The sequence below is a fragment of the Muscardinus avellanarius genome (genome assembly GCF_963383645.1).
Source record: "Muscardinus avellanarius genome assembly, chromosome: 11".
NCBI lineage: Eukaryota > Metazoa > Chordata > Mammalia > Rodentia > Gliridae > Muscardinus > Muscardinus avellanarius.
In genome coordinates, this window is record NC_137797.1 from 40528505 (window position 1) to 40556317 (window position 27813).

At 34.7% G+C, this 27813-nt stretch overlaps 1 protein-coding gene across 12 annotated transcripts in view; it reads left to right on the plus strand.

The window, feature by feature from the left end:
* PPFIA2 (PTPRF interacting protein alpha 2) overlaps window positions 1-27813 on the plus strand; it is a gene marked incomplete at both ends in the record, with an annotated part of 485975 nt that overhangs the window by 446510 nt on the left and 11652 nt on the right. For 6 of the 12 annotated variants that reach the window (XM_080705637.1, XM_080705639.1, XM_080705631.1 and 3 more), the window contains 6 exons: window positions 3700-3781; window positions 7128-7328; window positions 16567-16629; window positions 17901-17930; window positions 19504-19697; window positions 22283-22380. In XM_080705637.1, coding sequence (XP_080561763.1) covers window positions 3700-3781; window positions 7128-7328; window positions 16567-16629; window positions 17901-17930; window positions 19504-19697; window positions 22283-22380 — 668 coding nt within the window. The remainder of the gene's footprint in view (window positions 1-3699; window positions 3782-7127; window positions 7329-16566; window positions 16630-17900; window positions 17931-19503; window positions 19698-22282; window positions 22381-27813) is intronic. The other 6 variants (XM_080705636.1, XM_080705642.1, XM_080705632.1 and 3 more) reach the window with 3 other exon arrangements.

Sequence of the window (27813 nt, forward strand, 5' to 3'; positions counted from 1 at the left end):
TTAGAGATGGAAAAGCTGGGGAGACATAGCTCATGTGTTCAGGAGAGTATAGTGTAAAGGAGATAAGCCGTATTTACCTAGGATAATCTGCCTAATGGGGTCTAACCCATGATAAAACCACATGATAAGAGTGGTGGAACTCAAGGGACAGGGTAGGATTGTATGGAAAAAAAACTGAAGAAAAGCCATTCCCAGTGGATAAGATGGCCCAGAACTGAGGAAATGAAGTATAAAAAATGGTGACTATTCAATTTGGCTAGAGACAAGATATCTAATAGTTATATCTAAAAATGTAATTTAGGGGCAGAAGCCTTTCTTTGGTCAATAAAAAGAAATCAAATACCCAGGCATGATGGTGCACACTTGTAATACCTGTGCTTGGAAAGCTAAGACAGGAGGATCACACAGGTTCAAAGCCAGCCTCAGCTACTTAATGAGGCTCTTAGCATCTTAGTGAGACCCTGTTTCCAAATAAAATCTAAAATGGGTCTGGGAGGATAGCCCAGAGGTAGAAAGCCTCTGGGTTCCACCCCCAATTCTACTAAAAAAAAAAAAAAATATATATATATATATATATATATATATATCAGTCAAAGGACATATAGCTGATACACAGTTGTGCACATGTGCTTGCACACACACACATATACACCCAAAATTAATAAAACATTACAGAACACTATAAATTATAATAAAAATCACCTAAATATGAACACTACCTGAAGTGTTGCTCAACATTCACAACTGTTTATTGAATGTTTTTCCGTGCCTGATTTCATTCTAAACTTCAAACTCATCTCTCATTAGAAAATATAAGAGCAATGATCTTTTCTGAGCTGTATCCTATTGGCACATCACAGACTGGGGAGTAAATTATAGACTCAGAAGTTAAATGTCATGAAGAAGCACAAGATGGTGGAGGGAAGAAATGCCTGATGAGGAGTTGGAGGAGGTGGGAGGGAGACAGTCAGAAAGAAAGTGACAGTTACAAAAAGAGATACCAAGAAGAGCAGGTGTGTAGCTCCTGAAACAAAATGAGGACAGGGATGTTTCCTGGAAACTTGCGGAGACTAGTGCTGACCAGAGGTGAGAGGTAAGTCAGAGAATAAAGACGGTGGAGAGGGCTGTAATAATTGCTTTGGCTCATTTCAGGGAAACAGGGAGTTATTGGAGAGTTATGAGCAGAGAAGGTGCATCAGCAGACATTAAGTTTTAACAGGTTCACTCTGGCTTTTATGATGTAATTTTTAGGTAATATAAGGATGAAATTCAAGTGTTAAAATGCTTGTTCTTTTTTACAATTCAAATAGTTTTCTTTTGGAAATGTTATGTGTTTCCTGAGTTATTGGTACACATTAACTTAATTTTTACTAAATTAATCAAAACAATTGTAAACGTCTGTCTCTTTGTACTTAATACCACTCACCTATTGAGTAGAAGTATTTCTTTCACTGTTGTGTATAACTCTACAATTCTTACAACATGTTGTTCTTACACACACTCCACACTCCTCTGCATCTCCACCATGACTGCTTACCCTGCTTAGAACACCACCCCCATCTCTTTCCTGCTTGTCCTGGTAGCTCAGTTGCTACCCATTTATTTGTATTCTTATTAATCAAAACAATTGTTAACATCTCAAAACCTTAAACTCATAATGTACACCCTAGAATTTAATAAGCTATTTGTGTATTGTAAATTTGGGGCAGTTTCCTGTGTTTGTCTAACAAGGGGGTCTCCTAGAAAACTAGGTTCAGGTCTCTATTTTCCACACTGAGCCTGAGTCTCAGCTCAATACAGGTGCTCAATAAGTACTTGATAGTTATTTTTTTGATCCTTCAATCCATTTCTATAAATATATCTGCCACAGTGAGACTAAACTATTCAAAACCGTCTATCAATGAAGGAATATCACTGGGAAGCCCAAGGGAATGGATGATGGTAATGCAAACTAGAGGAAGAGATGTCTACCCTTTTTCACCTCAGATTCAGGGTGTCAGTGTCGCTTTTCCCTTTCGCAGGTGCTGAATAACTTATGTATAGGACTCCCCAGTGCTATCCACACATATGAAATAGCAGTCAATTTATGTGTTTCTTCAGCCATAAATGAAATTATTTTTTCTTCACCCCCTTGTTAATTTTATGCATTTTCCTGCATCTATTGCAGATACAGGAAGCTCTAGAGTTGAAAGTCATTTTTGATGATATATAAATGGACTGAGACAGCTATAAGTAAATAATTAATAGTAGGTAGAAAATAAGCAAGCACATTATTTGGGAGTATATATATATATATATATATATATATATATATATATATTTGTGATGTATTTCTAACCATGAAAGACACACATACAAAGTAAAGGAAGTATCATGCTGTTTTTTAATTACTTGCATGTATGATTATGACATACAAAGGAACAGAAAATATATTTCTCAATATATTCCTAGCCAGGTGTATAGCACTTTGTGTTTCAATGAGACCACACAGCTGCTGTTTCAAAGGATAATGATCTCAAGTTGATTTTGTAAGTGGATGTCAGCTCTAAAATCTCAGCAATGGAGGCAATAAACTTATGAATTCATTTGTCAGGTTTCTTTATATCATCTTATTATCAAAAATAATCTATTTTCACTGAAATATTCTACTTCCACTGAAAACAGTAGCGCTTATAAATAAAAAGATGTATGATATTGAACTTTGCAACTTTCATTGTTCTCGTGATAAAAATCAACTTACACTGGGGTTCTCTTCAAGTGATATGTGGGTTTTGGCTATATATAAATATCAAAAAGTAAGAGCTTGGCCAGCAAGATAGAAAGGTGTCAATAGCTTCTTTGGGTTTTCATTATTTCAGGACAGTACAGTCACTTATAAATTTCAAACTGGTGGTCCCAGGCTGCAGCAGGCTTTTATTTTATAGTACTTTGGATTTGCCTTAAGAAAATGCATTCTTGTGTGTCGCAAACCTCAATGCTTCTGGTTATCCTCTTCTATGCCTGCTTTACCCTGTGTTGATACTTTTTTGTGGCCTAATACATATTCAATGTTTATAAAAGATCTATGCCATACTTGGAATGACTATTGACTGTTGGCGCAGGAGATTTTATAGACACAAAGGATTTAAGTGAGTTAATAGTAGAATTCAAACATTCACAAGAACAAGATATGCTTTTATAATCTAGACAAAGAACTAACACCTAAGGTAGATTTCCGAGCGCAGATGTCATAATGAAATTAGTAGATCGTGAGAAAGGGATTCAAGTGACCAAATGTATCTTCGGCCTCTAAGAAATTTCTCTGCCATTGACGTAGTGAAGAGAAGAGAGAAAGGCAGATGGAGTTAGCCAGATTTGGGTCTCAGTATGCATACATGAATATGGATATGTGAGCCTTTTTATTAAAGGGATAAGATATTTGCTGATAATATAATTCAGCGCTTTAGTCCATTAGCACTTAATGTTCAAATGTTAGTGAATAAATGTTGGGGAAAATTGCTTTTAAATGTCACTGTTTCACTCCTAAGAAAATCAATAGGCGGTTTGTGTGTATGACTCAAAAAAGGAAGACATTCTATAATTCTGTGTTGTCTCATTACAAGTTATAATATATTAATGGTTACTTTAAAATAGTAGTAAAATGATCACAGAATTTTTTTTCTATATTACCTAACTAATAATCTTTGCTACGTACTTCAGGCATGAACTTCTTGAAGAAGCTCGGAGGAAAGGATTACCTTTTGCCCAGTGGGATGGGCCCACCGTGGTCGCTTGGCTAGAGGTGAGAGAGTCAAACCAGAAGGCTCTCAAATCAATCACTACTAATAGTTTTTTAGAGACGAGTACACATAGAATTCTGAAATCCTTGTTTCACAGCAGCCTCGAATTGCTCACAAAGGGAATATTTGCTTTATCTAGGGAACCTGTGAACATTGTAATTTTACTCTGACACTCTCATGGTTATAGCAGAACAAAGCACACAGCAGGAGAAAGGAAATGTCTTTAAATTCCACCTTCTTTGTGTCTAGAGCAGGAGGAAAAATAATTACTAATCTACCTCTTGGTTATTGAAAGAAAACATGTCTTTCTAGCCACTAGTCCTCATCAGCAGGCTTTAGAGAAGAGCTACCTCTGTATTGAACACTTGTGTTATCCACAATATAGAGGCCACCGAATCTGGTAGTGAGCTGTTTGTTCCTTGGCTTATAATTTAGTTCCTGGACATGATTGTTTGAAAGTCTAGGGACCAACTGAGGTTAAACACTTGGTGAAGCGGAAGGCTTATCTCCTTATTACACACTGTGTTCAAATTGAAAAAAAATATCAGTTTAATTCATGCTTATTCAGTTAATATTTTAATTTAGATTGTGCCCAAGTGAATATAACAAGAACTACTTTCAGTATTGCTTCCACAATACAGTGCTCGGGAGGATCAAAGCAATATGCAACCAGCAGGAACAGATTTTGACAGTGAGGAAAAGAATCTATTTGACCACTGAGAGCCCCTTCAGGCCACTTAACAGTGGTGTTCACCGGTCTCTCCATTCAGTTCTCTAACAGGGGCTGCTGCGGCTGCTGGAATGACATCAGTGTTGAGGGAAAGAGGAATCTAGACTTCTTGCCTGGCAGAGTCACTAACACACAGTATTTTAATGGCTTGGAGTTATAAAGTCTCCTGCTTCATTATCATACCATACTGGAACTAACTAATCTGGATAAAAATTAAAACTCATTTTAGTTTAAAAAAAAAACAGACTTGCATAGGTAGATATAAAAACCTGCTTTATACATTTTCCTCCAAGGTAACTAAAGCAAGCCTGTATCAGTCAGGGTAATTTTATCATAGTAACAATCAGAGCTGCTTCTTCCAAACATGTCTTTAAAATTACTATATTTTAAAAAATCAGTTACAACACAAAATGCTTCAAAAGTCACATCTCGAGAATGGTAGAAGTCCTTTGTTCTGATTTCACAGATAAAATGAACCACAGTTTGACAGAGAGCTGCTATTTTGGCAAGTGATGAACAAATCTTTCAGATTAAAACAAAAAAAAAAAAAAAAAACACAGCTTTACTGGCATTAAGGTGCCAGTAAATGAGAGGCAGTAAAGTTGGTGCTAATTAAACCTATGCAGAACATGCAGATACTGCTCACAATGTGATTCCTAATGTGATTCAAAGTCTAAAATGGAATCAACAAGATGAACGATCTGGGAGAGATGAGAGCTCTTAACTCTCACCTCCTTCGGGATCCTCCTGAGTCCAGGGTCTGTAGAGAACATCTTGAAGGAAGAAGTCTCATGATTCATGCATCAGCAGTCCTTGTCAAAATTCTTCAAAGTCTAATCACAAATAATACAGGGAGTGATGTACTGGCCAGTATTTGGATCATGTTAGCCATTGTGGAAATCCAAATATTTTACAAGAGAAGGGTGCAAAATCATGAGGGTCCAGTAAAAGTATATTTAGATGTTTGGTTATTTTGAAACACCTAGAGTTTTACAAACTAAGAAAGCAATCCTCTCTTTTGCCATCTCTAATAGACCTGTCAAGATAAAATCAATTCCTTATGCCTAACCTTCTGGGAAAAAATATCACTTAGGTAATCCCTGTACTTAAGTCCTCTCTCCCTCTTTTTCTTGTTAATCACAGCCCAGGCCACATCTCTTCAGAGATTTGGCTTTTAAAATCTTTGCTTCTTAGCCAGGCGTGGTGGCGCACGCTTGTAATCCACACAGGCATTCGGGAGGCTGAGACCGGAGGATCACGGTTCACGGACAGCCTCAGCTACTTAGTGAGGCTCTCTGCAATTCAGTGAGACCCTGTTTCAAAATAAAGAATAAAAAATTGGGCAGGGGGTGTACCTCGGAGGTCGAATACCCCTGGGTTCCATCCCCAGACTTGCAAAATAATAATAATAGTAATAATAATAAATATATTTGCTTCTTTACTCCCCACCCCTTGATATAGTCCTATAATGTTGTGAAATTTATAGACTAAAAATAATGTTTCTATTAGTTATCTATTGCTATACAACCAATTCTCCCAAACCACCATATTTATTATCTCACAGCTTGTGTGGGTCAGGTGCGCATTGGCAGGTAGGAAAGGTAGTTTAGCTATCTTGCATGCTTTGATCAAAGTCATATGGCAAGAGATGGAAAAGCTGTCTCATTCTGTGATAGAAGTTGTCTGCACTCCAAACTCCAAAAGAAAATGATAAATTGAAGTCATTCATTGAGTAAATGTTGACTGAAACCTTTAGTAACTGCAACTCGCACCTATTCTTTCTATCATAAAACCAATAGGGAATTTGGTGCTATACAGATAGCCAAGCTTGGTGGTGCATGCCTGTAATCGTAGTATTTGAAAGACTAAGATAGAAGGATCTCAGGTTTGAGTCTAACTGCAGCAACTGACTGAGACGCTCAGCCATCCAGTGAGACTCTATTGTAGAAATACAAATAAAAAGGGCTGAAGGTGTAGATTGGAGGTAGGCTTTCTCTGAGTTCAATTCCCAAGATTGCAACAAAAAAATTAAATAAATAAGCTGGGCGTGGTGGCGCAAGCTTGTAATTCCCGCACTTGGGAGGCTGAGACGGGAGGATCACACAGGTACAAAGCCAGACTCAGCTACTTAGTGAGGCTCCCAGCAACTTAGTGAGACCCTGTTTCCAAATAAAATATAAAATAGGTCTTGGAGTATAGCCCAGAGATAGAAAGCCTTTGGGTTCCACCCCCAGTATCACCAATAAATAAATAAATAAATAAATAAATAAATAAATAAATAAATAAGTAAATGTAATATCTAAAGCCAGAATATCACAATTTTGAGTCTTGGCTTCATCATTACCTAACTGATGTTTTTGGACAAATTACTTAATGTCTCTGCATCTCTTTCCTCTGAGGTGGGGGGGGGATAATAATAGCATGTATCACATGGAATGTGAGCAATAAAGGAGTATATATATGATATATATATATATCTCATATATATGCATATATATGATGATTTAAATAATCCCTGAAATATGAAAGACATTAAAATATTGATGATCGTTGTTATAATGTGGTGTGTGTGTGTGTGTGTGTGTGTGTGTGTGTGTGTGTGTGTTTCTACCCAACAGCTCTGGTTAGGAATGCCTGCCTGGTATGTGGCAGCTTGCAGAGCCAATGTGAAAAGTGGTGCCATCATGTCGGCTTTATCAGACACTGAGATCCAGAGAGAGATCGGAATCAGCAACCCTCTGCATCGCTTAAAGCTCCGATTAGCCATCCAGGAGATGGTTTCCCTAACAAGCCCTTCAGCTCCTCCGACATCTCGAACTGTGAGTTAATTTGCGCTCTTCCTTAATGCTGGGCAAATAGCGGCATGTCTAAGTCCACAAAGCAAAACGTGACAGCGCACATTTCCATGTCAGCCTGAATTATCCTAAAGAGATTTAGCTCGCTCTTCATTAACCTTGCTGCTACTTTTAATAGCTTTTCAATTGAGGAGCTATGATTCATATCAGACTTGAAGGCTGCAACCAAGATAGACTTTTGAACTAGCATTCAGACTAGAGTTTAGACCCTTCTACCAGGCAAAAAGATACTAGGCTTACTGGTTCTTAGCATTTTCTTTTCTTTATTATTCCCTTCTTTTATTTTCAATGTAATCCAGAATCTTCTTAGGAGATGTGTTGTAAGCATTAGTGCTTTCTGAAAATACAGTGCTTGACTCATTACTTTTAAGCAATTTTCATAATTATGAAATTATACGAGGTTTGATGCCTTATAAAAGCCAATTCGAATGCTTCCATTTAAAACTGCTTCTAATTTACAAATTCCTGCTCCTCTAATAATTTTGTCCCAAACCTAACTTTAGAAAAGAACGCTTTGAAAACAGGTATGCGCTATAGCAAATTGAAACAATAAGAACAAGTCCCAAATGATACTTCTTTCTTTCTTTCCTTCATTTGTGATTTACATATTTTACTGAGGAAGATTATGATTTGTGATGAGAACAGATTTCTTCAGTCCCATGCCTTATATGACATAATAAAATGTCAGAGAATGAGACACATTTGACAATGCATAAAAGCTAAAAAAAGTGATGTTAATTTGTTTTTCTTTTCAGGCACAAAATTAACTTGATGATAATATTCTATATAAGGTCTTAAACAATTTTAAAGAACTTGCTTCATTTCTGTCATATTTATACTTTCTTTTCTAATGTGCTAAATTTTAATATTAGAAATTCCTATATAACATGTAGGGAATACATCTATTATATATTTGTATATAATTTTAAAAATTTCTATCTTATAATATTGTTTGTATATGGATGATAAATATAAACTAGAGTTATAATATTACTCAGACTAAAAGGTAATCCATAATACACTGAAAATAAAAACTGAAAAGTCCACTAAAATAGTTATTATAAACACAATTCATTTTGAGTTTCTTAAATAATTTCTCACTGAGAAAGAAGCATCACAATTGGCTTAAAATAAACACAATTCATTTTGAGTTTCTTAAATAATTTCTCACTGAGAAAGAAGCATCACAATTGGCTTAAATCAACACTCTCCTCCTAAAAACACACGCAATAAAAAATATTTAAAATCTCAAATTCTGCAAAAAAAATATGAGCAAAGTCTCAATATCCGGATATAAAAACAGAATATACTTTATTGCTTTTAGTTAGCAGCAGAGTCCATTTCTTAAAGGAAAACACATAAGTCAGGCACTATTTTTTCTAAATATGTTTAAACTGAAGCAATTTAACTATAGAAGGTAAGACTTCACTCAGTTGCTTAGGAACAGGCACAGTTGGAGAAAACTTATGAAACTCTTTGTGTCCACTGCAGAAGCTTTCCCCTCAGGACCAGATCCCAGCAGTACAGAATACTTTCAATTTCTTACTTCTGTGTCAATTATGAACTTTGCCATTGCCCTTGCTGTACCATTCAGCCTGGAACATTCTTCCCACGCCAGGATCATAATGTCTCTTCAACACATTCATCATTCATCAATTCTGATATATTATGGCTCTGAAAAACTTTTGTTCAACTCCCTAGATCTAGGTTTAATTCCTTTCCTGAGTTACCATTATATGCTTATAGAAATCATTTTTAAAATTCTCTTTCCTTGATTAATCCCCCTGTAAACAAAGAACAGTATCAAGTTTCCATAGGCCCCAGGCCTTAACTCCCTGCCAGGCAAATTGTACTTACTTTGTAAATAATCATCGTTAAAATTATCATTGCATGAGTCACTCTAACTAACATTACAAAAAATACGAAATATGTATGGCCCTGAATTCAGAGAAAGAAACTATTCTAAGGAAGGTATGTTGACCAGGAAGTTTAAAATGAGATGATATTGCTGAGCAAGGTGGCACATACTTGTCATCCCAGCATTCGGGAGGCTGAGACAGGAGGATTGCGGTTCGCGGACAGTCTCAGCTACTTAGTGAGGCCCTTTGAAACCCAGTGAGACCCTGTTTCAAAATAAAAAATAAAAAATAGGGCTGGGCAAGTAGCTCAGAGGTAGAATGTCCCTGGGTTCCATTTCCAGTACCACAAAAAGAATAAAAAATAGGACTGGATCGCTTGGAAGTAGGATGCCCCTGGATTCCATCCCCAGTACTGAGAGAGAGAGAGAGAGAGAGAGAGAGAGAGAGAGAGAGAGAGAGAGAGAGAGAGAATATAATTAACTCCTAACTGTGAAACAGAGCAAAGTACTGTGGAAATCCCAGGAAAGAGAAATACTTCTGACTTGGTGAATATTCAGAAAGGAATTACTTGAAGGGAAGAATATATTTTATTCATAGCATTTATCTTTATCTTTAGAATTAATAAATAATCTCATATAACATTTGTAAAATACATAAAAATGCAAAAACAACAAATTTTTAAGAATAATATAAATGATTATAGAGATAATCTATATTAAACTTTTTACTTTTAATATTTTGATAAAGACCTCTCCAGTCTTTTTTACTTATAATTCATAAAAATGTCTTATTTAATCACAGTATCGTATACTTTTCTTTCAAAACTTAGAAATACAGCATTAGTATATCCCTCATTTCATTAAAGATTACATTGCAATGTAATATTTAATTGCATTTTTCTTCAAGAAATATTATTTATAACCAAATCACTATTATTACTCATTTTGATTATTCAACAATATCAATTATGTGTAAAACATACACACATAATTATATTTTTGTATATAAGCTGTGATTATTTCCACAGGGGTATTTGTATACAGGCCATTTATATTTTTAATTATTCTTTTAAACTTTAATTGACGTATTGTGTTGTCCTTTCTCCTCCATCATTAGTTATTTCATTGCTTACATTTCCATTTTAATTAATAGTAAAGTTAGATTTTTTAAGTATTTTAAATAAGCTAGCACTTGTATGGATTATTCATAACCCTAATTTTACAGATTTATAGAAAATTTTTATTATGCAAGATATGTGAAACAAGTTGTGTCTCTGTAGTTTCAAAATGATCTGCCAAATACTACTTTTTACTCCCTTGAAACAGAAACATTTACTCATTTCTCATACGTTTCAAATATGATTTGCTTTGCAAGATAAAAATTTTACATAAAATTCTCACCAAGATCCTAATGCAGCCAGGCACAGTGGTACATGCCTATAATCCCAGCAACTTGAGAGACAGAGGCAGAAGGATCACAGGTTCCAAGTCAGCCTCGCACTTAGCAAGAACCTGCCTCAAAAGTTGAAAAGTGATGGGGATGCCCTGGCAGGGTGGGCACGCTTGTAATCCCAGTACTTGGGAGGCTGAAACAGGAGGATCACAGTTTGAAGCCAGTCTCAGCTACTTAGTGAGGCCCTCTGCAACTTAGTGAGACCCTGTTTCAAAATAAAGAGTAAAAATATAGGGCTGGGGGTGTAGCTTGGAGATAGAATGCCCCTGGGTTTCGTCCCTCATACCGCAAAAGATATAAATCAATAATGACAAATCTTAAAGATATAACCTTAAATTACTCATTAGCATTTATACTTAGAAAATACAAAAGCAGTGTTTGTTTAAGAAATGTTTTCACAAAAATCTAAGGAGCAAAATACAAGGTAGTTAAGCTTGGGTTTTGTTTTGTTTGGTTTTTAACTAATTACAACTTCACTTTTACTCTTTTTCCTTCCTGGTTTGCATAACATGGACTGAACCAAAAAAGGACTTTCAAAAGGTCACATTTGTTATCTCCTAGGGCCAGCCCCAAACTTCCAACTTTGTGTTTCTTTTTTCTAAAATACTATTAGTGTAGAAAACTTTATACCTATTTGCATATGGATGTAGCTATTGGTTAATTAAAATTTGATTCAAGAGAGATGTCACAAAGAATAAGTACATTCTTTAAATACTTTTTTTTTAAGTAAAACTGAATATTCAGGCAGTTGCAAATTGAGATGAAGCATCTAAGAATCTTCTTGAAGTTTCCAGTGCCCGGAGTGCTACATTATCTTCCTTTGATGACTTCATCCATTAAACATCTTCACTTTTTCTAGTTTGGATTTCTTTTAAGTGATAATTTCAAGACAACTCAAAGAACTATTTGAGCACAAATCCTTCCAGACGTTTATAATTTATTTCCTGAACTTTGATAAGATTGTTTCTCATTGATATTGTGTTTTAAGACTTGCCTTTATCTGGTCTTCTCAAATAATTTAATTTAGTGTTCATACAGGAATAATATTTCTTGTTTTCTAATGTAATATTTAAATCGCCTAGTTAAAAAAATAAGTAAAAGCAAATACAGTGGGGACAAATAGGTTTGAGAACAAAGACAAACAAATTTCAACCACCATATAATTCAGAAAGTTTGTGCAAATATATAAGGCATAAAGAGAGGCGTTAGTTACCACAGTGTATGTGGGAAATAGTATTTATTGAACTAAATCTAAATCTTTGTTTACTAGAATTTCTACAGCAATAAAAGTTAGTAGAATCACAACAATAGCCAACATCAATGTGCTAAGTGTCAGCACATTTATAAATGAGTTACATTATTAATTCATTTAACCCTGGCATTCACACTCTGAGATGGGAACTTTGAAAATATCTATCTTACAGGTGGGGAAATACAGATGCAAAGAAGTTAAGAGCCTCATCTAAGGCCACACTTGCATGTGCTTTTGCAAAGAACCCATGCTCCTAACTTCCTTCTCCTGCTCCCTGTATGTCACCTGTGTTCCTTCTTTTTTTTATTTTATAAATTTTATTTCATAATTTTAAAATTAAACATATAACAATAAAAATTGAATCCTATTATAAATTCAACTTGTAGATATCTTGTCAGTTTTGCATTACAACTGTCAGGCAAAACAATCTTGTCATCTGAAAAGTTTGGTTTGGGATCTCTACCCACTCTTACTAATCTCAGAAGTCTCAACCTGCAGTAGAAATTAAGTGAGATAGAATTAGATAAGTTAGATAAATGAAGACACTTTCTCTTATAAAGAGAAACAAAAATCCAGAGAGGCAGAAATGCAAATATAGGTCATTTGAATGTGGAAAGTAACTTTGAAGTTATTTTTCTTTTTTACTTCCACTGTAAACACACACACACACACACACACACACACACACACACACACACCTTTCAAATGACCTAGGTAGTAACAAATTACTTTGAGCAAAAGACTAGTTAGGGTGATTCTGAGATCTGGCTCATTTACTTGTCCTGCATCTCTTAGCAGCTAGAGAACTAATTATTTCCTTATGATTATTCCCATTTATTTTTCTGTCATAACTCTTCAGGATGACTTAATTAGGAAAGTTCTTGAATTCTTAACATCCTTTAGAAATTTTTCTCTCAGTTTTCATTTGGTGATATTTTCTGAGTAGTCTACTTCATCTGGATTAAGAGTAGCACCTTCATCACAAAATTTAAGAACACTCTCATTGTGGGGTGTCAAAGTGCCTGCAAACCCTAAAAATAGATTCTTCCTTAAATTAAACCTCCTGGGATTTCACTTGGCTCCCATCCTCTTAGTTCTGTGTTAGAACATTAAGTATAATTTAAGCTTTTTAGTATTTTTTCCTCATGTGAAGTATGTGCTTTTAGTTTCATTTAAGAGATGTAAAATCTAAAGTTAGAGAGGTTTACAGAATGCATCGGGGTAGTCACTGAAAAGTGGCATTGCTAGAATTCTGCCTCCTGGTGGTAATTTGGTAATTATAATTGAATCTTTATAAGTCATCTGTTAGATGATATTAGCAATAATGAATGACTACTGTTTTATCTTCCCCACTTCAAACATTTTGAGGTTGTAACACAGACTGCCCAAGGCAGTGGATAAATGATGTTAAGGGGTTCTCAGAGGACGACAGGCCAATTCTATGATGTTTTTCCTTTATGCTTTCTGACCTACTTTTTGAATTCTCTTTATCCTTAGTCTCAAGGCCCCAGTACCCCCATGCCCTTTGGTTGCTGAAAGCCGCCTGTTCTATACTGTTACGGATACTTTTCTTTGAAACTCTCATGCTCTAAATTTCTCCTTCATAATTTACCCAGGTGAAGGTGGGAAAAAAAGCTATCTTGATACATAATTTACTTAATACATATGGGCTTGTTTGTAAAAGAAGCTTGTTAAAACTTCAACTCGTTTCTACTTAATTGGGTGGTATAGAAGCCTCTTTGTTTCTTTCCATTATTATAGGGCAGGCAAACTGTGCTCCTCTCAAGTAAAACTAGACATCAGAGGGAGACAACTGGCATCCAACTTGTGAAAGTTTGCCAACCATACTTCACAACATCACCCTGGATATGGGCTCATTTTGCAAGTAAAGAGACAAACAAAACATAGCTTCCTGCATCTTCACTATCTGAGAATTCTGTGATAGATTGTCAAACATAGGCTTTAAGATAATCGGTAAAAGAGATTATACAGTTTTCTGTTCCAGAATGAGCTAATTCTGGTCAAGTTTCTTGTAGAAGAAATGAAGTCTTTATTATTTGGATTCAGAAGCAAAGTGGAAGCTATATAAATCATTTTAAAACAAGACTGGCTTAAATGAATTTTTACCTAAATATCCATTATTGAGACTAATTTTGAACATAAATACAGCCACTTGGGCAAAGCATTGATCAGTGGGGATAGAAAATGTGCCAGATGAGTGGAAAGTACTTTTTAGTATGTTGCACTCTTCCTAAGGTCAGAAAAAAGCAGCTTTCTTTCAGATAGTGGGATATTTTATTAGGTAACATTCTGTTTATAATGAGCAACATTCCCAGACCTGGGAGTATAGGGAAGGTCTTTACTGTCATAGATAGTGTTCATATACTAAATATATTTTATAAGTATATATAGATTTATCTTATAGAAAAAAATTTGGCTACACAAAAATTTTATAATAATATATATAGTCATGAGAATTCGATACATAAATGTGATATCATACTTTGAAATATTTATGATTTACTTGTAAAATTTGATCTTTACTATCCAACTTTCTTTGTTACTTAAATATATATACATGTATATGTATATAGTTTTGTGTGTGATGCAAACACACATATACACAAAAACATGCATCATTATATAAAATTATATATAAGAAAGTTGTGATAATCAATTTAGTTTATATGAAGTTATTTTTGAAATTATATTGAATTAAATTATAGTACAAAGAAATTCAAACATCGTGGAATCATGTAAATGGCAGAAAAGGCCAGAATGAATTACAGTGCTGAATTATTGACCATTTGAACACTAATTCTGTTGCTTCCAATTCTTTAAGCCTGTACCCATTCCAAAACAAAGAATAAGTAATACATAGGCGGTAAATTTCACCAATGTGCCTGGGTAATCTTGAAGAAGTATTCATTAAGACTTCCAAGTCAGCCGGGTGTGGTGGCGCACGCTTGTAATTCCTGTGCTTGGGAGGCAGAGACAGGAGGATCGCGAAGGTTCGAAGCCAGCCGCGTGCGCTGGCTTAGGAGACCCTGTTTCCAAATTAAAAAAAAAAAAAGTATAAGATAGGTCTGGGAGTGTAGCCTGAAGACAGAAGGGTTTCCTGGAACCCCAGTACCATCAAAACAAACAAACAAAAAAGACTTCCAAGTGAAATTATAGAATTTGATGAAAAGTGTTCTCAGTAGCCAGTACTTTAAATAATATGCTTGACCTATATGTGATTAAGTGGACTTTGGAATGGAAATTGCTTATTATCCAATATATAGACCTCTGACAAGGATGGTTTTGTTTATAAAGCAAATAGGACACTGGGCGTGGTGGTACACTCCTATAATTTGGATATTTGGGAGGCTGAGACAGAAGGATCACATTCTCAAGGCCAGCCTCAGTAATTTAGCAAGATCTTCAACAACTTAACAAGACCTTCTTTTAAAATAAAAGCAAGGAGTATAGCTCAGAGGTAGAATGTCCCTGAGTTTAATCCTCAGTACCTAAAAGAGAAAAAAAAAGAAAAATAGAAAGAAACCAATGGGATTTCATATTATAAAGAATAATACCCACTAGAGAAAAACATTTTCTTTTTCACTATGTTCTTCTTTATAATGATATAGAATGCTGCAGTAGAATACGGAAATATATAGGTTTTATAATTTAGTAGCATTTTGCAAGACTGAAAATATATGAAATCCAAAGTAGCATTTCACTTGTTTTTCATTTATAGAATACAGGAAAAGCAACATATTTTCTGAATTGCAAAAGGAAGAAATCATTTGGGAAAAAAAAAAACTGATGCTGGATTCTATACAGGTTATAATACTATGTAAATACAGCTTTGTATTGATTGATTTTCTCTTTCCAAGGACATGGATGAATCATAGTTATGCGAATAAATCTCGGTAATAATGCAACAAAGTAAATGTTTGTCAAAATTACGTTTAAATGCACAATAAAAATACAAAAATAAAATTACATTAAGTCACATCATTTTCTGAATAAAAAATGAAAATACATTCTTCTATATCCATTCTTCATTATGACAACAATGAGTTTCATAGTCACATACCTTTGAAATTCACTTTGACCTCACCCATTGTGTGTGTGTGTGTGTGTGTGTGTGTGTGTGTGTGTGTGTATGTGTGTGTGTGTGTGTGTGTGTGGTATCAGGGATTGAACTCAAGAGCATTCTGCTTCTGAGCTACACCTCAGCCCTATTTTATTTTTTATTTTGAAACAGGGTCTTGCTAGTAGCTGAGAGTCTCACTACTTGCTGAGGCCATCCTCAAACCTGTAATGCTCCTGTCTCAGCCTCCCAAGTACTGAGATTATAGGCATGCACCACCTTGCCTGTCTGACCTATGCTCTTTTTCTGATTAATAATCACAGAAGTATCTTTATAAAGCTCCCCCTACCCCAGACCATGAGCTTCACAACATGCCTCTATTTAATACGTTTGAGTAGAAGAAAAGGGGGCTCTGAGCAAACCAGCCTTGCAGTCTCTCCTGTGTGCTAGAGCCAGGGCACTGTGGTGAGCTGAGATGCCTTGACTTACAGAGGCGCTGCCTTTCTCTTTACCCTCTTTGCCTTCCTGGACTCCACCGCTTCTTTCTGGGCTCCTCACTAGCCTTCGGGCAACGTTTGGGTGACTCATGAAGAGATGGAAACTCTCGCAGCTCCAGCGAAAACGGTTAGTCTCTATAGCTTTATTGAACCTGAAGACACTTATTCTGCTGCTATGGGGATAAAAAAACACTAATTCGTTTACTAGAGACTAGACACATAGGGTGTGAATATAGAGTTCCACTCAAAGATAACCAATGTTTTTGTTACCATTTTAGTTTACCCTACTTCTTTGACATTTTTAAAGGAAGAAGTGCTAGATGGCCGTAATGTGGTTAATATCATAAGGATTGTCAGTATGCAAATAATAAGAATTTAATAATACTATTTTGCAACATTGAAAATTTGGGGGAGCAAATATCACTTAGTATTGGGCATACTAGCAGCTAATGCAAGTTACTAAACCAAATTAAACTTGTATAAAAACGTTTAGATTGAACCTTTATTTTTAATATAATTATATAGCTTCTTGTGCTTTACCATCTTGGATACAGAGTTGACCAAAAATAAATAAAAAGTTATAATTATAAAAATAATAAAAAGACTTAGTTTGTTATTCAAAAGCACATTTTTAAATAATTTATTTGGGACTGTGTAATTGTCAGCTTTTAAAATACAGTGTTATACTGTCATTTTTTAATTTAAAGTAACAAAGCTGGCCATGTCAGATATTTTATCGTTAGCAACTTCTTTTTAATGAAGTGTTCTTTTAGTTTTACATGTACATGAATATTTATTATCTTGAGATTTATTATGGAAAAAAGTACAAATGTCATATGCTAATTTCATTTCTAGTTTACTTTTATTGTATTTGTTTTTGTTCAACAGAGCTTTGTTAGAAAGAGTTACTATTTCCAGTCTTTATTTATTTTAAGATTTTTTTTATCACATAGATGTACACATATAATCTAAAGCTTATTAAAGTACATTTATATTTGGGAAATACATATCTTAAGAATTAATAAAACTCTGGAATGACCAGATCAAATAGTCACAGAGTCATGGGAATACCATGTGTCATATATATATATATATATATATATATATATATATATATATATATTCAATATATATATTCAATATATATATTCAATATATATATTCAATATATATATATATATGCTTTAATTAGAATTATCTAAAAACTATATTTCTATGCTCTGTAGTTACTCTTAATCTAGAGAATTTATTATTGTGAATCAGAGTAAAAACCTGCATGTTTTTATGTGATAACATTTTTTAAAAATGAATTTTCTTCTGCTAGAAAAATTTAACTGCATTCACTTGAAATTAATTTTATTTACTTGCTTTATTAATCATTTCCTGCTGCTAACACAGAAAGAATCTGAGGAAGGAAGCTGGGCCCAGGTAGGAAATTCATATGCTTTTAGTCAACTATCAGTAAGCTATGAGAATATAAATTTAAAAAATCTACTGTATGTCATAATATTTGAAATATTCACTTATTTCAACATTAGGCTTATATATACTTAAATCTATCTTTACAACTTCACTTATTTCAACATTAGGCTTTTATATATACTTAACCCTATAGTCAAATCTATATTATGTCCTCTTAAGCAGAATGTTTAGCAAATAAGATGGTCCTCATTTCATATGCTGCTGCAACATGGCACTTTTCTTTCTTCCCCAAAGAATAATCTGTAACTGAAATTTCCCATGGATTTATTTAAACAGCAACTATTCAAGTTGAATCTTGGGGAAGGGGGCTTTAAGAGACTTGCTTGATGTTCCATTTACTTTGAGGTATCGCACAAAGTGCATGAGGACCGAGAAGGAGGGACGTGTGTCCTCAGTGGAGGCTGCAGTCAGAGGCCATGCCCGTGCATCTATATTTGGATAAGCATAGGTGTTTTCAAGGAAGCTGCACATTCTAGTCAGCATTTCTGGATGTTGGATAACAGAAAAAAATGTGTTTTTATATGCAATGTGATTTAAACATTTGAATATAAGAACAATTGGGGTAGTTATATTAGGACCTATAAGTAAGCATGCTATGGTAACTTAGGGTTGCATTAATTAGAAAGTTGATAAGAATTTCATCATTCTTAAATTAAGGACAAAAGTCCACCTAGATTTTCACTAGATATGCATATTATAATTAAGATTGTGAATTTATGGAATATTTTTAATACAGTAATAAATTCTGTAAAATTAATAGAGAGTAATAATCCTTTTAAAACATGGGTTTGATGGCGATGGTTCGTTTGGTTTTTATTTTGGCTGTTTTGAGCAGCATTTGGGAAGATTAGTTCTTATTGTTATATTAAATAATTAGATTATGTTGCATAGAATTTTAAAAATTATACCCTGTTTTTTGTATCATACCGTGAGTCTAGATTGACTGATTTCTAGAAAAGACTAATCATCTCCACTGATCTTTATGGAATGCTGCCTACATGCTCTATTAAGGAATAGTAATGTTCATAAAAAGATTCAGCATTCCATCTGTCTCACCTCATTGCTCTTTTTCCTATTTACTGAAGTTTCTATTTCACACCCAGGTTTTCTATTACACTGTAGCAATGACAGTAGTAGCAGTGAAAAGAGGGAAGAAAGTGGAGTATTGGCTGTCCGATATAAATAAACGAAACTAAACTTATCAACATGAAGTAATCATCAAGCTCCATACTCATGACTATAATTATATATTAACAAAATACATGTTTAGACAAAATGTAATTCCTCTTGAGAATACAAAGTAAAGAGTAAATTATGTTCTAAAGGCATGTACTTTGATAAATGTATGCAGTTTCATTTTGTACCATCAAGTGAATAAGGTATTTATGGACTAAATATTATTTCTTAATTTCCCCATCTATCATAGTAATTAAATTTCAGTAAAAAGAATGGTTAATATCCTCTAATTACCATCTCACTTTATCGGTTAAGAAACTTGACTGCTATAAAACAATTCTAGTGTCCTGTTTTTCTGCAGACCCTGGCTTATGGAGATATGAACCATGAATGGATTGGAAATGAATGGCTTCCCAGCCTGGGGTTACCTCAGTACAGAAGTTACTTCATGGAATGCTTGGTTGATGCAAGAATGTTGGATCACCTAACAAAGAAAGATCTCCGTGTCCATTTAAAAATGGTGGATAGTTTCCATCGGTAGGTTGCCAAAGAAAAGAGTAAAAAAATAAAGAATGTCTATTTTGTTAAAATAGAAATAGACATCTAGAAGATTAAGAAATGTGCTCTTCAAAATATCCGTATACATCTACTTGGAAAATTGTTTTCAGACATCAAATTTCAGGGACCGTCTAATACATTTATAGACATGTGTTTATGTTATAGGCTGTATTTATATTATGTGACTAAAGTTTATGAAAATACACATGAACCAGATTTCATTCTAATAGAGCATACGTTTATTTTTCCTGGATTTATCTTCCGGAATTTCACCTTTATAATTTTTATAGGTATAACAAATATGTATATATACTTGTTAGGAAATTATGAAGAATAAACGAATGTTTATAGTTTTGATCCCACAAATATAAATAATTATAAATTAATACATATGTTTTTTTCTGTTTTGATCTTTAAGATAGTCCATCTTTGTAATTTTCGTAGGTGAATGTGTATTTATGTTAGAAATTATTTATGAAGAATAAGTAAATGTTTGGAGTTTCAGTTCCATAAATATATGTAGTTATAGATTAGAATTTATAGAAGTTTTAGAAAAAACATTCTAAAGAAATTCTTCTATGAAGGATATTTGCACATTTTATTTTCTGATAACCTTTTAGTGCTTTTGCATATTTGTCCATCAGTTTCTAGAAAAAGAAAAAAAAAGCTTCTATGTAGATATAGACAGCTGTGAGGACACAGGTGAATAAAATGAAATCTTTTTCCAAGTTGCTTACAGATGAAAAGAGCTTACTGAAATACTATATCATATATACGATGCTGTAATCAATAGCCTTGCACTTTTTGTTCTAGAAGTTATAAATCGGAAATCGAGGTTTTGCCAGGTCTAGTTTCTGCTGAGGCCTCTCTCTTCGGCTTGCTGAGACCCACCTTCTCTCCATGCCCTCACCTCTCTGTATATCCTCTGTAAATGCCCACTCCTGTGTCTCTGTCCCAATTTCTTCATCTTTTAAGGATGGCAGTTACAGGAGATTAAGGCCCACTCTGATGGCCTTATTTAACTTCATGACCTCTTAGAAGGCCTCATCTCTGCATACATCACCTCCTCTTGCACTGGGGGTTAGCATTCCAATGGATTAATTTAGTAAGAACAAACTTTAGTCTACAACACTTGCCTGATGCAGATTTCTTTCCTTCTTTCTCTGACTCTGAAACATTTGACCCAATATTGTTGCTATTAAAATGTAGGGCTTGCCGGGTGTGGTGGTGCATGCTTGTAATTTCTGCTCTTGGGAGGCAGAGACAGGAGGATTGCGCTGATTCGGAGCCAGCCTCGCTGGCTTAAGAGACCCTGTTTCCAAATAAAAAATATAAAAAAAATAGGTCTGGAAGTGTAGCCCGGAGGTAGAAGGGCTTTCGGGAACCCCAGTACAAAAAAAAAAAAAAAAAAAAAAATGGAGGGCTTAAAATGCATCCAGTGTTTAAGCATAGCCTAGTCAGGTCTAAATTTGTGTAGATTCCTAAACACTTAAGATAACACTGATGTTCAGTGATCTTTGGTCCTAAACCTACAGATTCTTTTTTTTCTATCCACTCTTTCATAGGCTTTATAGCTAATATCTCTAAATCTTCTCATTTCTTCTCTCTGGGCATCTACAATCTCTGGATTTCCTTTTCATACTGTGGCTGTGACCTTTAATTAGTTTCCCTATATCCTAGGATTACCTATTTCCCTCATGTCCCTTTTATCCCCTCCTATGAGAGTATTCTTCTCTAAACTAAAATCACTTATGGTCATACCATCCTCCTCTGAAACTGTCTAATAATTCTCACTGAGCAGGATGTATTTCACTCACAAAGTGCAAAGCTTTCCTTAACACGCCCCTGCTGTCTTTATGTAACTGTCTCCATTCTTACAACCCAGCCTGCATTTCAACTCTGGACAGTCTGCCACACTCTCACCAAACCTTTGACATTTCACCTGTAATTTCCGTGATGCTCTATTTCCCTTATTCTTCTACTGATGTAGGATAGAAGAAATAAGTGAGTGGGTAGAAGCTCACCCCAACACTCCCAGATCTTTTAAAGATCAGTCCATTTTCTGCTCTTCTATATTCTTTCCACACAGTCTCAAACACTTCTGACTTGTACTATTTGCATATCTACTCTGTATCCCTTGGAGCTGTACACTCTTCATTTTGGCATTTGATTCTCATATTACTTACTCATCTTTTGTGCTTCTTTTCTCATCACCTTAAGAAAAGAGTATCTATGTCCCACCAAAAGCTTTCAGTCTCCATAAAGGGGCTTTAAATTATTTTAAGTGAATGAAATAATGTGTTAGCACAGTAGAAATGCAAGGCTAAGATATATGGGCAAACATGATTTATGATGTTTCTTATTTTGAAAATAGTTTTCAAACCCTTTAGAAACAGTGTATGCTTAGAATAATGATAAATGTATATTCTTCTAATGCTGAAAGGTTGGATTGCAAATCTAATTTATTAACCTTATAGACCAGGTGGTAGGGCACAGTGTTGACTCATCAAAGGATACTTTCTACCTGCTGAGTAAAATTTAATATTTTATTTTTTATAAAAAAGGACAAGTTTACAGTATGGAATTATGTGCTTAAAAAGGTTGAATTATGACAGAAAAGAACTAGAGAGAAGAAGAGAAGCAAGCCAACATGAAATTAAAGGTAACATGCCCTTCTTTCATATCAAATTTCTTTTTCTGGGGTTTGTAACATTTCTAGGCCTAAGATGCTATTTATGTTATACTGTCATGAAGCAGCATAAGTTTCTGGACAGAAATATCATCTTTGTTGTTGTTGTTGTTGTTTTTCCTAATTATAACACATAAAACAATACTGTCACATAATAGTATGAATATTCCATTTGGGACATATAATTGATATTCTGAATAGAGACTGATTCCTCTGAACCTATTAATTATACATTTTGCTTATACTAAAGATATCTCCCTGTAGATCTTTTTGTCAAACTTTTAATAAACTATCATCACTATGACTCAGAGAAACATGACATATCATTTAATACCATTTCATGTTTACCTTATATAATTTAATTTTTTTCTTTGTCCAAAAATACTATTTTTGCAATATAGTTATTGGAATTATATAGGGATTTCTCCTTATGAAATATATTTGCCCATTAAAAACTTCAGCTCACAATTGTTCTGGGAGCATTGCTAATTGCTGCAACTACTCTATGTATAGAAATGTCTGATTCAGATATCAAGAAAAGAGCTCTATATTGCAAAATTTTTCAAAAAGTACTGAATTTAATAATTAGCCATCGCATTAGTTTTGTGTTAACATACACAAATATCTGAGGCATGCTAATTTTGTAAGTAAAAGAGATTTTATGTTCTTTCCAGTTGGTGGAGCGGGCTGAAAGTTCCAACAGCATGGCACAGGTTCTTGGGAAGGCCCCCATGGCTGTGTCTCCTCATGACCATGGCAATGGTGGGAGCTTGTGTGGTAGGGAGCAATCATGTTGTCAGCAGGAAGCAGAAAACTGGGTGGGACCAGGTTCCAGTTTTTACAATCCTCTTCTCAGAACTACTAAGGGATCCACAAGAACTATCTTAATCTCTTAGGAGGGTGTACCCTCAGTTGACCTAAAGAATGCCTTAGGCCTTATTTATTTATTTATTTAAGGTTCTGGGAATGGAACTCAGGGGAATTCAACCTCTGAGCTACAACCCCAGCCCAATTTTTTAGTCTTTTTATTTTTGAAACAGGGTCTCACTGAGTTGCGAAGGGCCTTGCTAAGTAACTGAGGCTGTCTGAGAACAGAGTGATCCTCTGGTCTCTATGCTGGGATTATAGGCTTTCACCACCACACCCAGCTAGGCCCCATTTCTTAAAGGTTCCACACCACTTCCCAGTATCAGTATACAGGAGGCCCAGCTTCTGACACATGAAACTTTAGGGGATATATTGAAACCCTATCAAACCATGACAGCTATCTAAATGTTGAGAAATATCAATATACAGAGGAAATAAAGTTTAAAAAAGGAATATGTTAGATTCTATACTTATTAGAGACCATGGAATCTTTATTATTGTTTTTAAAGAAAAAAAGTAATTGTTGGATATCAGATATGAGCATCTGTAGGCCTTTTTAAAGGTAAACTTTATCAATACACTTATTTTGCTTAAAGGAGAAAAAAAAAGCTTATGAAGAGTAACACAACCAAAAATATTTGGATATTGATTTACTTATCACCTGCATTTCCATTTCCTATTACTCAATAATTGATACATGAAAAATTTTTATCAAATTAAGTGAATGTTTTATATGTTTATATTATATTTTTGTTCAAAGTCAAGTACAAGTTTCTATTTTCATCTTAACATCCTTCAGGTCTTACTTGAGATAAAAACATAGTACCTACTACACATTACTTCTTCAATTTAGCACTACTTTATTATTTATTTAAATCCGCCCATCACAGAGTTCCATAATCTTCATTTGTGCAAGACAGTGTCAGAAATTTTATTTATCTCTGGCAGTTCTTGGACAATAGATCAGTTCTAGTAGACTTTGCTTGAATGCATGTGAAAATGATTGGTGAAAAATAGGTTTCTATATATGGCTCATTGGAGAGTAGATAGACACACAATGTATTTCTTCTAACACTTCATTTGACTCATTACTGAGAAGCATGCAAGTATTTTTCCATTATCAAAACAGAGTTGTTTGATTTCACTTTATTTTGGGGCTCGAGGAAATTGCAGGTTGTTTTCACTGCATTGTTATTCAGTTGAATTGAAATTTGGGAACAATTGGACCAAAGACAGACCCCAGAAGGAAGTGTACATTTGACCTAACAATGGATGTTTTAACTCATGAATAGATTTTTACCCATGGGATACCACTTTCTAGTTTTCTTTCTAAAGTATTTTTTCAATTAGATTTTATTATGCCTGTTTCACCACATGAGAGGCTTTATATATTGATAGATCAAAAATAAAAGAATTACCAACTTGGCCCATGCTGGATCCTGTGAAGCCTTTAGAAAAATTGCCTTGATTCACTATGATTCTATTGAAACAACTCCCTATGAGAAGGAGTGCTGAGTAATATTATAAACTATTTAGGATAGTTTTCTACAATTCTTTCTATATATTCTCTGTTTCCTATCATTGATATGATGACATTTGTAAGAATCACTTTCAAGTGTGACTAGGAGTCTCTGTTATTATCTGAAGTGCTAATTAACCTTGACCTTAATAAACAGGTTTCTGAAGGGAGGAAAATATCCAGAATGTGCTAACATTTCATTTGTTGCTAGGAAACAGTCAACACTGATCTCTAGCAATTTATTGTTGAGGTCAAGAGGATTTGTACTCAGCATGAAAGTCAAGGCATACATTTTGCTTGAAAACAGACCTATAGAAAGAGATTGGATTTGCAGAATGAATAAAAGGGGTGTGTTGACATTCTGAAGAAGAAAAATTTGAATTGTTTTGTCTTACTTCCACTTTTTTAATATATTTGATCACTAATAATTATGGGTATGACAATGAGATTTCTTAATGGCATATGCTTATGAAAATATTATAGCAATCTAATATATCTTAGACTACTAAAATTTAAAACAGCTCTAGAAAAAAACAAAAACTTCCTGTTCAAAAACCCATCCAGTACAAAGAAAACTGGATAATTTATGTTGTGTTGTTTTTTTTACTGCGACTTATTGGTGCATCATAGTCTCATATCATAGTATAAATCATGTTGACAAGGGCATACATGTACACAACACTTACTTGATAGAACCCCCCAACTCCTCATTTCCAATACAAAATACTGAGACTGACATTGGTATATTCACATATGTACACACAGTTGATGGTAGTATTTCAATTAATGAACCTCAGTCTTCTCCCTCCCCTTGCCTTAGACCACTTCCCTGGCTCCACTGAGGTTTCTCCTCCATTATCTGGAGTCCCACTGGTATCCCAGTTACTCCCTAGCTTGTCCATACCTTTCTGTGCCTCCCAAAACTCACTTAACATAATGTTCTCCAGGTCCTTCCATTTTCTTGCAAATAACATAATTTAGTTCTTCTTTATGGCTGAGTGGAACTCGATTGTGTGTATTTCCCTTAATTTTGTAATCCATTCATCTATTGATGGACACCTAGTATGGTTTTATAATTTAGCTATTGTGAATTGTGCTGCTATAAACATGGGAATGTATACATTACTATATTTTTCTGATTTGGGCCCCTTTGAAAAGATACCTAGGAGTCTGAGAGCAGGATCATATAGTGGTTCTATTCTCAGTTTTCTGAGGAATCTCCACACTGATCTCCATAGCTCTGATGAAAGCATTGCTCCATTGGCTTAAAAAAAAAAAAACTGTTGGCATTTAGTAAAATCAAGTAAAGAACTATTGCTATCACCCATATATATCTGCCCAATTTTTGAAGTTCAACTGAGGGTTATCAGTAGTTAGAAATAGCTGCTATCAACAGAAGCCAATAATGTAGCCAAAATATGATAATAACTCTCCCACATTCCATTTTCGGAGGACTAACACCTCAGAAAGCAAACTTAAAATTTGGGAACTAATGGAGCTGGGAGTGGTGGCGCAAGCTTGTAATCCCCACGCTTGGGAGGGTGAGGCAGAAGGATCGCACAGGTTCGAAGCCAGCCTCAGCTACTTCATGAGGCTCTCAGCAACTCAATGAGACCCTGTTTCCAAGTAAAAATATAAAATAGGTCTGGGAGTATATCCCGGAGGTAGAAAGCCTCTGGGTTCCACCCCTAGAACCACAAAAAATAAATAAATAAAATTTGGGAACTAATGGACCAAAGACAGACCCCAGAAGGAAGTGTATATTTGACCTAACAAAGGATATTTTAACTCCTGAGTAGATTTTAGTCATGGGATAATGGGTAGTTTTGTAACCATTTTGTACCAGGACTATAAAACTAGTATTCCTGGCACAAGAATAAGACAAAACTCTGAGGAAGATATTAAATGCCCTACTTTTGAAGAAATTCATTCTTCTTTGGATGGAGTAGGTAGTAGTAATAAGATCAGGAAGTGGGTTTTTGCCACCTATTCTTCATTTCCATATACAAATAAAGGCAGGACCTCTCTTATGAAATGAGATTGCTCAAAGCCACAACAGGAAGTATCAAGGTAGGAGGCAGAAAGATACTATTCATCTTTAATGAGGGTTTACTCTAATAAATACCTTTTAACTGATTTTTTTCTATACAGACTCTATCTTCAAATAAAGTTATATTCTGAGTTACTGGAGGTTATTACTTTAACATAAACTTTTTTGAGAAACAACCCAACCCATAACATCACACATCTTCCAAAAAGAAAAAAAAAGTAATGCAATGCTAAGCAATAAAAATAAAATATATTGGTAAAGATGCATATTTTCTTACTTTGCTAGTTCAGGTCAAACTGTGAGACTAGAAAATTTTTTTGCATATCATCCAACATGAATATTTGTAGACTATGTGACTCAACAATTGTATTTCCTGTTATTTATTCATCTACAATATATAAGTAAGTACAATAAAAGACATTTAAAACAATATTGAAAGCAATAGTAACCTATACAATACAAAGTAGAATCCACATGTTTTAGTCTGCATTCTCACTGCTTTAATTCAAAAAGACAACTTAGAGGAAGGCAGACTTAGTTGTTCACAGTTCAGTGCTCAGAGTATGGGGGAGCAGAGAGAGAGAGCATGTACGAACTCTGCTCTCACACCATGGAGGCCAGAAGAGAGGAGAGAGAGGGGGGGGGGAGAGGGGATAGGGGAGAGGGGAGAGGGGAGAGGGGAGAGGGGAGAGGGGAGAGAGAGAGGAGAGAGGAGAGAGGAGAGACAGACACACGAGCACGCAAGCAAAGAGGGACCATATATAATCCCCAAGGCCCTTTTCCCAGAGACATTTCCTCAGCAACTAAGCTTTCTGAGGTTTAGAAGGACATTCTAAATCCAAATAAAGACACTACCCAAATATTCATCAGCAGTGGTATGGTTATACTGTAGCATCATCATACAATACACTGATATATAACTATGAAAATAAACTAGTTCCATTTGCCAAAGCATTACTGAATCATATAC